The sequence below is a fragment of the Lepisma saccharinum genome, chromosome 30 (assembly GCF_977018435.1).
Source record: "Lepisma saccharinum chromosome 30, izLepSacc3.1, whole genome shotgun sequence".
NCBI classification, from domain to species: Eukaryota; Metazoa; Arthropoda; class Insecta; order Zygentoma; family Lepismatidae; genus Lepisma; species Lepisma saccharinum.
Genome location: NC_139258.1, coordinates 37267418 through 37279657, shown reverse-complemented (window position 1 = coordinate 37279657; position 12240 = coordinate 37267418). Strand labels below are relative to the sequence as shown.

The window sequence follows — 12240 nt, the reverse complement described above, 5'->3', positions numbered from 1 at the left end:
ACAGATCAGTTACCCACATGCAGTATCATTCTTGGCCAGGTTGATCGGAAGAGTATTGGAAGGTTACGAACAATATATATATTTATCTATCTATCTATATATGTAATAGAATATAATAATACATAATAATCTATATGATTACAGGTTAGGAAATGCATCATCAAAATGCTAACACTGTTGTTTCCATGTTAAGAAAACATTCAAATGCTGACCAAGGAAAAATTTATTGTATAAAAAATATACACTAAAATCGTAATGTTTCCAGCCTTGAACAGGGTCTTCTTCAAACAAAGATTCACAGTAAATTCAATATTGTTAGAGGGTGGAAACGTTACGTTTCTAGTGTATATTTTTATACAAGAAAAAATTGTTTTATCAAAATGCTTGTTCATTTTTTCTTTATCATATATATGTAAAACTGTAAAAGAAAGAAGTAGTAGGTGAACATAAAGGTTTGCTTATGAGTTTTCAAATTAATAACAGGATTTTTAAATCACATCTTGAAATATACTGTGATTCATGTGATAAACACGTCAAAAAATATTGTTCAAGGTGCAGACTAATTTCCTGGTTCAGGTGACAGAGCAGCACCATTTGAAAATGGAGCAGACGTTTCCTGCGCGTTGCATTGGTAGAGATGATGCAATTGCTGAGGTCCTCTGAAGTCACAGTCACTGACATTTCTTGGTTGTAACGATTCTATTGACAAGCATTCTATCGAGATATTCTTATAGAGGAGAAAATATCCTTTTGCAGGATTCGTTGGAAGCAAACGTGCTAAAGGTAAAACGGAAAAATTATGGAAAGCATAAAATTTGGAAAAACTTGTGGTTCTTGTTGTTGTCCTAGATATCGAGTGTAAAAATGAATTAAAATTAGCTAGTACATTCTACGAATTAATGACCCACCCGAGAATGATTCTACACTTAAAATGGAAAAACGCAATTGATATTTTTCTTTAATATAATTAGTAGACAATTCGAAGCTTCTTAGGAGATGAATTTTCGCTATTGTTAATATGTCTCAGTAAACAATGCAGAGCCATCTATCCGAGAATGTTTGAATCATTGTTGCATGATACTCTGAAATTCATAAAGTACCTTATGCTCCCGAATAGGCACCACAGCAAAGTATTATCCAGTGGCACAGGAACGTTTTGCATTTGGGCTCTTCAAAGTTGAATTTCTGTGTGGGGTGTGTTTCTATGGATTTCAATTTAAACTGTATGCTTGTAGAAAGTAGACAAGTGAACTTGAAACAAATAAACACTGGCCATTTTATTTTAGAATAACTGAAAATTTTCAAAATAATATTTTCATAACTTTGTATTGCCAATAAAAAAAATACCGTATTACAAAGTAATTTTGAAAATTTAAACGGTTTTTTCATTGTACAAGGAATAGTCAAATGATTATATTAATTAGGTTTTGATTGATTTGGTGTTTTAATTCCAGTTTATGCACAATAAGGCTTATCGGAACTGGACCTACAGTTTAAAGTGGGTTCCGAACCACTGTGCAATGTGCCTCCACACGGTATCGAACCCGGAACCTCTTGATTACAAGGCGACGGCGCTACCACTGTAGTTTTTCGTATGTAGCGTTGCACAAGTTTGCTGCATTTTAACACAGACCTATCGATTTTCAACTTTGAGTTAATGCCTGTATACCTCAAGAAGAATAAGTCTTTGGGATCCATGTGCAATCACTTATGAGCCACTGCAAAGACCTTTCCACCCATCTTCTTGCGTGCTGAAGCCATTGTCGAACTTTCCCCTCCATTAGTAAACTTGATGGTGTGGTAAGCATGCACAGAGATATTGCATTTTCATTTGCCGAGACATTTCTGTCAGTTTTAGGCTGATAGAGTGCAAGAAATCACCCCTCTTCACTGATGCAAGTTAGGGATGGCAATATCCGGATTTTTTAAATTCCGGAATACGGATAGTAAAATCGGAGAATTCGGATTTCGAAGGGAATCCGGATTTTGAATGGAATTCGGATTTCGAATTCGATCCATCCTGGCTCACGCTTATTTTAAATGTTTAAATGTTTAAAAAGCACGTAACTAAGTCTACTGAATATGTTTGCAGCTAATCCCAACCTGAGAAATAGTTGGCTAACTGAAAAGCAATGTGATCAGTGTTGTTGCAGCAGTATTGTACAAAGTTCTTTGTTTCGGCCAAACATGCCCTCATTGCGCGATGTACCGTGCGTCCATTTCGATCTGCAGCCGAGAGATCGGGAGAAGCGTGGCGGGCGGCACTGACGGAGATGCCGACATTTGCGGCCTGAAATGCCCGCTTATTTTTATGGACATATGCAGACATTTATATAAATATTGCAAAACGAGCACTAACCTGTGTTATAAGAGTATGGTTTTAATTTTAGTAGCTTAGTGACTGTATGTGCCGATGATTTTGACACGCCCACCTCTTGTGAAACACGGCGTAGAGGTTTGTTTGGAGAACGTTCTAACGCTGCACCAATATCATCGAGTTTTGCTTCGGTTAGAATCCGTCGTTTTTGCTTAGGTGTTTTAAAATTTAACAATACAGTTTCTCGTAATTTAAGGACAAGATGTCTAACCGTATCTCTGTGTGGAGTTGAAACGCATGGGAATTTCTGTACAAATTACCTACACACGTCTCGACACGAGTTTGTTTTCACGTAGGTACGTGTCATACATAAAAAAATCTTTGTTCTAACGTGAATCTTGCGGCTGGCATTCCAGTCGTCTCACTGACACGTCACACATACACACTACAATAACACAAACAAGTAACTGCAAGTAACCAAGAATAACACTCTTGCGCACAGTACGAAATTAACACGCTCTTGGTTTACATTGCTCGCCACTATATTTACAACTCTGTCTTCATCTAGTCGCGAAGGAACAAAAAACTCGAGCTCGGAGATTTCGGATTGCAAGGAAGCTCACGAACACTATTGACTTTTAACGGTTTCTTCTACAACGTAATCTTGATACAGTGTTGCACATTCAAAACCTCCAAACGATTCCCATCGCTACAAAACTCTTTCAAGGATATAAACTTAAGCAGGACGTTACTGGTCAAAACTATGATTAAAATGTTTCATTATCTGTGGCTCTTAACATCGTTTCTAAAGCGTATTTTTTTGTGTATATAAGAGCAGAACTTGGATGAATTACAGAAGAACTTTTGCGTGTTATAACACAGGTTAGTGCTCGTTTTGCAATATTTATATAAATGTCTGCATATGTCTATAAAAATAAGCGGGCATTACAGGCCGCAAATGTCGGCATCTCCGTCAGCGCCGCCCGCCACGCTTCTCCCGATCTCTCGGCTGCAGATCGAAATGAACGCACGGTAGTAGTCTGTCGTAGCAGTTGCACAAGAGAGATATTTTGATAGATTGGACAATTTCGCTCTTCAGTTAATGCGCAAGCACTGTCTGACGCCGAAATGATATAATCATTTGCATCTGCTTCCTGAGATTACATGCTTCGGAGCTCAAACAATGAAATCGTATACAACATAAAATGTCATATACGTATATTTCTGCTTTCGACCAAACTTTTCTTGCTCTCATGCATGGATGGCGCGGGGAAGAAAGTGCGAAGGGGTTTTTCAGCACCCCTTAATTTTCGTCCGCACTAAAACTTTGTCGTCACTTTGAAGTAACACCGCTGTCATCGTAGACAACAGACATTGATCGTAATCTCAAAGAGAACCCACATTTGCTTGCCTCCATTAGAGGGAGGGGGAGGAGTCTCTACAATTATTTGTGACTGTTGTCTTTCTTCCACCATTATTATCATTTTTTTGTTAAAAAATTATTTTTCTCTTTTAAGACACAATATATGGTCATTGGCCTGCATAAACAAGCTTTGTTTGTTTAAAATGACAAAACATGCTCTTGTAGTGGCCAAAACAAACAAAACTGAAACACGTCACTAGTTGTCTTCAGTTTCATTGGCATATTTTCATAAAAGCCTATTAAATATTCATTGGTATTTGATGTAATTGTTAAAGAATGCATATTTTCTTTATTTTCAACATCACACCCCCAAGATTTCATTCCACTCACCCTCAGTACAACTACATGATTAACACTGGCGTCGCCGCTGCTCTCGTATCATATGTAAGTACAAAAAAAATATTCAGATTACATCTGATTGTTGCGGAACTGATCTCAAGTACCAACTTTTTGTTAACCTGTACCAATTATTTTATGGACAAAAATGGAAACATAAAGTAGTGCAATAATTTCATAAAAGAAGGGAAATCTACTAAATCTATATTACTAAGCGCAGTCGGCTTCTTTCATGCTGGGCGCCAGAAAATTTTGACCGGCTGGGCAGGAGCCAAGTACTGATATTCTGATAGGGTTGACAGATATAAAGTTTGAGTTTCACACACAGATATTCCCTTGCACTCTCCCGAATTCCTTTGTATTTCTTTCACCTTTTCTCATTGCTGTTGTACGTCTTATTTTTTCCTTACACCATTTTCTCCCCCCTCTCTCTGTGTTTTAAAAGACACATCTGCGTGCACGGATAATCCTTTCACCAAATCTGATTAAAATTCTCTCCATCCCCTCCAGTATAGAAAAAAATAGCGAAAGTAACAGATGTCGTCACCTGTTGTAAAGCCTCTTGGCTATCATTCCTATCTTTCCTGTCGGATCCCACTTTAAACTGTAGATCCAGTCCCGATTAGCCTTACTGTGCATAAAGTGGACTTAAAACACCAACTGAATCAATCTATCTTTCCTATGTGAATCTTGATATGGCCTCCCTACTTCCCTCATGTACGTGCGCCGTTCAGGTCAATCGGGGACTTTTTTTTTCCAGGTTTAAATAGACGCCTAGGCTGGAGGTTTTGTATGCAGTAGGAACTGGCAACTGTGTGCTGTTACTGGTAGGCGGCGCTCATTTCCCGCGTTTCTGCATAGATCGTTATTCAAGATGGCGGACAACAGTGTGAATGTCTACATGGAACAGCGTGTTGTGATGAAGTTTTTAGTGAACGAGGACAGAAAACCTGCAGAAATTTACAGAAGACTTCAGGCTCAGTACGGTGATGAGACACTCTGTCGCAGTAAGACATTTGAATGGTGTAAGCGCTTCAAAGATGGCCGTATCTCTATTACTGACGATCCCGGTCGTGGTGGATCATAGCCCACGGCAATCATTCCTGGAAACATTCAGCGCGTGGAGCAGCTGATCCTGGACAATCGTCGCATAACCTGTCGTGAAATTGCAAGGGTGTGTAATCTGTCGTTAGGAACAGTGAACACAATAATTCATGATCATTTGTTGTTCCGAAAAGTGAGTGCACGGTGGGTCCCAAAGCAGCTGTCCGCTTTTGACCGACACAGAAGAGTTGAAGTCTGCAGAGAACTCAAGGACCGCTATGACATGGAAGGCCAGGATTTTCTGAATCGCATCATGACATGTGATGAAACATGGGTTCACCATTTCACTCCAGAATCCAAAAGAGCATCGATGCAGTGGAAGCATACGGAATCACCACCTCCCAAGAAATTTCGAACAGTTGCGTGTGCTGGTAAAGTGATGGCAAGTGTCTTTTGGGATAAACAGGGGATTATTCACGTTGATTTTTTACCCCATGGTGTCACTATCAACAGTGAGTATTACTGCCGTGTTCTGCGTGATGTGCATAAGAGTTTACGGAAGAAACGTCCGGGTTTCTTCACAAAGGGTGTTCTCTTTTTGCAAGACAATGCACGACCGCATACCGCTCAACACACATTCCAAACATTCCAGGAAATCGGCTGGGAGATATTACCACCCCACCTATAGTCCTGACTTAGCGCCAATTGATTTTCACCTGTTTGGACCCCTGAAGGAATTCCTTGGAGGAAAACATTTCAACACTGATGATGAAGTGAAGAATGCTGTCCTACAATGGTTCCGCCGTAGTGATAAATCTTTCTATGCTGAAGCATTCCAGTCGTTAGTTAAACGCTGGGATGAGTGTATAACTGTAGCAGGAGGTTATGTGGAAAAATAAATCCAGTTACCACACTTTGAAATTTGTTCTTCTATTTTTTTTAAAAAAAAGTCCCCGATTGACTTGAACGACCTAGTATGTGTCCCTTCCCTGATGCCCTTCAATTGGTCAGCATGTACTTCGATTTGTACGCACAGGGGATATTTTATATTATCCCTTTAAATTAAGAAGAAATTTATCCTAGTCCATATTTTATTAGTTAAACGACATAATTGATTTTATTTATTTGTTGTATTTCACTTAACTTTTCTTTCACTTTTGGATAATCACAAAGATGACGATGAATTGTGTGATAAGATGAAGCACACGAAGGGACAATCACAAACACACATGGGCAGATCACGAAACCACAAAAAAGCTCCACGTAGGATTGTACTGACTGTGAGTCCAGACGCCATGGAATAGAATAGAATTTATTTCAAGTATGAGCCTTTACAGCTATACATACCATAGTACACTTTCCCTACACCCTTCCTCCTCTTAGACTGCTTCCACCTTCACACTATTTCATTTCAACTCTTTCCCTATACTTGCACTGTTACCTGAGTGATTCCTAAATTTTCTCACATTTATTTACTAATTTATTTATTTAGCAACCCTCCCCCTTTCACACATGTTCGCTATCCCCACTGAGCTCCTTTGTTCTCTTTGCCCAGGCATAGTGTAGGAAAGTTCCCAGATTCCTTATTTGCGCCTCCCCCCCCCCTCTCGGTCTCTCCCTCCTAATAACGCTTGTCATTATATTCTCAATGTTAGCTTCATTTATTTCCCTGATATATTTTTGTCTTGCCTCCCCTGTTTTTTTGCACTGGAGGAGAATGTGAAATTTCGTCTCGTCTTCGCCGCATAGCGGGCATTCTACGCTCCCGTCCTCCCGTTTTAGTTTAACTTGTGCCCATCCCCCAGTCTGAACCAGGCCAATCCTGACCTTTCTTTTGCCCCACACAAATCCACGTAGTTTCTCCTTCCCCATTCTCGATCCGTATCAACTATTTTTGCTGATGCCAAAGATATTTTTGCGTTGCATTCTGCCAAAATTTTCTGTTTGTTAATGTTTTCCAGTCTGGCACGAATGGACCCTTGCATCTGCATATTAATTCTCCCCTCTATTCCCTCTTCCCACACCCATCCCACCCCTATATTGTATAATTCCGTCTTTATTTTTGTTACCCATTGCCTCCCATTACCCCCCCCCCCCTATCTGTGATTGTACACAGAGTTTCTTCAGATTTCCCCCCTCCATGGTGATCAGTTTTTCCCAGTATTTAATGCTCCTCACTTTGGCATCCACTTCCTCTCTTAATTTTCCCATTTCCCTAAGTGCCCCACATGTTGCCGTACCCCTCCCTACTCCTAGCCCTTGTTTTAGGAATCTAGACTGTACGACGTGCACGGTTTCCCCTCCCTCCCAGACCCATAATTCGATGCCATAGAATAGTGTTGCCTTAACTGTGGCCTCGTAGACCCCCTCCAGAATTTTGATTGGAATATTTTGTACTTTGTATTTTATTTTTCTTGTTTTTTCTAACGCAAAAATTGCTTTACATTTATTCCTGTGTACTTGCCTTGCCCACCTGCCCGTCATTGTCATCACCATGCCTAAATAATCGTACTGTTTCACCCTATCCTTCCAGAACCTGTGTTGCCTCCGTAATTCTTCTTGCTACGAAATTAGAATTGCCTCCGATATCCGGATTCAATCCGAAATCCGGATTCCCTCCGAAATCCTGATTTTATCCGAAATCAAGATTTCCTCCGAAATCCTGATAGTAGCCTACATTTTCCGAATTAAGATTTCAAATTTTTCAGATTTTTGGCCATCCCTAGTACAAGTGTATATAGGAGGCGCCATCATGTTTTGAAGCTCACTTCAGTAGTGTTGCAGCCTTGAGCATAGACTCTCTGATTAGGGGTGGGGGGGGGGGAGATGAAAATCCAGCTGGGAAAAGACAAACCCCATTCCATCTCAAAGGCGTACCCAGGATTTTTTTAGAGCGGGGGTAGGGGGTTGATCCGAAAATGCAGAACAAAGAGAAGCGCCGAAAATGCTGTTGTATTAGTTGAGTTAGGTTATTGTACGCCAATTTTCTGCCACTTTGGCTAATTGTGTAATCGTGATCAGTTGTCAGTGATGACTGAAGATATGATGAAATTGATGAAAGAGCACTCACAAAGAACACACATGCCCAGACCGGGATTCGAACCATGGACCCCTGGCTACTTAGTGTGATAGTCGCTCTGCCACAGCAGTCGGCGAAATGCTGTTGAAGTATTAGATGCGACCAGCAATGCTAATGCAAGGAGCTAAAGGTATAATTGCAGAGTTGAAAATTATGACCCAAAGTAACGGAAAAAAATCAACTAAACCTAGGACCACTTGAATACAATTGCGCAGTCAAAAGAAATATTGTGCACGTATATGAAGATATCTTCAACAAGAATAAACGTTTATCGACTTCTCTTTGATATCCAATCTTAAAATGTTAGAACCTCTTCAGTTGCTTTCACCCTGAAGGAGTGAAATCTATGTTCCTCAATCTCCACAGGCTCTTAGGTGTTAATTGCTTGCAACTTCCGCAATTTGGAAACTACTCATACTGTTTCTAGCAGATGTACGTGAAGTTTACACGCAAAAGTCGGTCAGTAAACAAAAACCAGGATATATGTTGAACAAATGAAAGATTGTTCCATAGGGTTCTCAACACATGCGAATTGAAAGTTACACTTCCAACACGAATCCAAACATAAATAAAAATAACCATGTTTTATATATGTTTAAATATATAATAATTGTGTAAAGAGTTGGAAGTTAAGATTATAACGAGACAAATAATACATCACATCATGAAACGAGTCTGCCTGTTCAACGGTTTATGTAGATAAGATCAACTTTTCTTGTACAGTGTAGGAACTATATTAGTGATTTGTTTAAGAGACAATTTGGAATAAGCCAGTTATTTGATAGTTGCCATTGCGATGAAGATATCTAACTCTCTAGAGATAGCGCACCTTGTTAGGGAGATTTCACACGAAAGCAAGAATTTCTCCAATCGAACTCAGGTTTGTTCGACGTGTTAAGTCGCTATTGATTAGTTCGTTCCTGAGCGACGTGTGTCGCTTGTCGCTTCGGTCTGAAATCTTCCTTACACGTTTCTGCCCAGAGCACTTCAAATATTGCTTTTCCCTGGTGGTTTAAAATACACAAATGACTCAAATACCAAATAATGGAAACTAATCCGCCTGGTCACTTCCTGACTATGTACAGGGTGAGCGAAAAGTCCCATTACCCCTTACGTATGTGAGTCTGAGCTGTGGTAGGGGTTCATAGTGATACTTAGTGGTTGTAGTTCTAAGTGGTAGTAGTAGTTGTGTGCAGATAGTGATGCACCTCTCACGATTTGTCTACATTTGAATATTTCAATGAAGTGTTTCGTAGCAGATGGATTGGACGTGGTTCTCCAGTTACCAGCACCTCTGAACTGGCCTCTTAGAAGTCCTGATCTTTCATCGTGTGATAATGCATTGTGGGGTTATATCAAACAGCAAGTTACCGGCACGCGTTACCACACAACTAACGAACTATAAGAAGCCGTTCGGCATGCTGCGTCGAATTTCACACGTACCTGGAGGCTCATAATTCTCTGTTATGAAAATGTCCACACAGACATTCTGGACGAAATTGTTGTCTGTAACCTCCTCAGCTAACATGTCTAGTCTCTTATCATACTCTATTGACTTCAGATCCATAACCTTCTCTCGTCGTAAAATACATAGGGGGTAATGGGACTTTTGGCTCACCCTGTATTAGTGGAAAATGGAATGAGGTTGAATATCATCTGACCAATAGCTAGGGTTATCAGATCACTAGAAGCTCCAAAATACAGGACGAAAGCACACTAAATAATTTACGAGCGATTGTCATGAAGTATTATTATCTATAAGGACGAATTGATGGAGGAAGAAATAAAACTTTGAACAGGTTAGCTCTTCCCTAACCCTGCCCAGATTCACAAACATCTGCCACTCCTGGCAATAAGCAATTTTCAGATTGAGCTTGTAACGGCGACATCGCCCCTTTACCATCCCGTACTAGCAAGCAAGAGACAAAACATCGATAAATGTTTTTTGGTCTTTGGGCTCATGTATGTACGGAATTTAATGGAATATTGATCGTGATTGCCCACCACTTTGTAGTAGTAATTGCTAGCAGTGCTCTGGAACAACAGTTCCGAAAACAGACATTCCCACGTTATGGTAGAAGGTAAAGATTTGAATTAACTCACTTCCCAGATCATTGCTACCTTTATCATATTTGTTCAACTAATGTAAGATAATGGAACTCATGGGGTCGACTTTTTGACATAGTTCTGTTCAGTTGCTTATGATAGGATAGGATTTTTATGACCTAAAAATCACCAAAGTATACAAAATAAAATATGCTCTTATGACCTAAAACTTTACAAAATATGCACTATAATTTGAAAAATATGCCCTTATAACTGGACTGATTCAAACATCAATATCTAACATATGCTGAGATATTTTCACATACGTACTTTTTAGTTCACTTTATGCCATGAGTTGCAATGAACAATAAATACTTTCTGTAAATTTTCAAAATAAAATTGAAAACGTTTTTCTGAAGTCCAAAAAAACCCTCGAGTGAACACTTCGAAAATGACTGTATATTTCTTGAAAATGCTAAAATATACTGAATATGATCAAAAATTTAAAATATGCCCTTAATTAGGTTCTTCATAATATGAATTTCTATATGTTTAGGAAACACATCACCCTTACCAAGAAAATATGCTGTCATGACAATTTTAGCCCTACTCATGACATACTTATATATTTATGATTGTCAAAGAAAACAACGTTCCATTATTGAATATTCTAGACTTAGAAATATAGACGATAGCAACATACATAAAGTTGTCCAACTAATAAGTAAGATTATTTGTGTACTTTGCAATAGGTATAGTGTTATTGATTAGCAACCGTTTCATCAATACTAGTGACAATCTTCTCATCAGCAGACAGAAAAATACATTAATTGTTATGCAAGTCAACCACTCATGGCATTATGCAATTGTTTGCCAATGTGAGTTTTATCTCGAGCCACTTACAGCTTTCTACAGTTCGAGTGTTTGAGTAAACTAACTTCATCGTTGAAAACATTCTCTTCTTTCTCCTTGAGAAGTGAAAATCCTAACTTGTAAACAGTCTTAGATAACCAGAGGCTTACAATACCTTTCACCGATTTGGATAAGATTGCTTTTCACAAGTTCAAGAGTCATCTATCTAACAGCGAATTTGCAATTTGGTTTGCAATTGTGTAAATTGCATGAAGTACAAGACATACCTCCGAAGAATCGAGAAGAGGAAGTTGATAATAAAGTAAAGTAAAGTGTTCCCCTGTGCTTAGCACCACGCCATGAAGGCGTATAGGGGGTGTGGGGGTAACGCCCCACACTTTCTTGATCCGGTCGTGAGTGGGGGTGATGTGATCAGCACCACGCCCCTGACCGTCTTTACCCCCCAGGGTTTCCCCCAGGTAACCATGTTATTCGACGCTGGGCGGGCGCCGGAGCCGCTTCCACCGTTAGAAAAGTTCCCGGATTTGAACCGGCCGGGGATCGAACCCGGGACCTTTAGCATGGTAGACGCTTACCGACTGAGCCACCGCGGCCACGGAAGTTGATAATATTAGTGATAAATCGCCTGTTCTTAAAATGAAAATAATGCAATATAAGAAAGATAAAAGTTAAGAAATAAAAAGCACAGAAAAAGTATAAAGAGAAAATGATACAACATTGTTACCAATTAATTAAATACAGTTTGCAAATTTCTGTTGCTAAGGAAAGATGGGTATTGAAAATATTAACTATGGGAAAGGTTGTTATGAGAAGAAGGTAAAAAGGTTATAGCTATGGTCAGGAAATTGTGTCTACAACTTGACAAGTTTAAAAACAAGACACTGCAAATAGCTGTTGCGCATTTCACACCACATTTCCCCACTCTATTCTCCGCAGCGATGTTGGTTCGCAGTGTTGCAACCTGGAGGGAGCGGAATGGTCTGAGGATTTTCAACGAAATTTATATTCGCTTTTTCCTGGACTGTTTTCTACCTGTCGGAGTACAGAAATTCAGCTCACCTTTCGCCAACGACTCTTTTCCTTCTTTTAAAACTTGGCCTCCCCGATGGCGCAATGGTAGCG

At 39.5% G+C, this 12240-nt stretch overlaps 1 protein-coding gene across 1 annotated transcript in view; it reads left to right on the top strand.

The window, feature by feature from the left end:
• The first annotated feature begins 5403 nt into the window (after positions 1-5403).
• The window catches only part of LOC145981937 (uncharacterized), a 31599-nt gene continuing 24762 nt past the window's right edge, over positions 5404-12240 (top strand). Inside the window, exon 1 of the mRNA XM_083115432.1 lies at positions 5404-5551. Coding sequence (XP_082971558.1) covers positions 5404-5551 — 148 coding nt within the window. The remainder of the gene's footprint in view (positions 5552-12240) is intronic.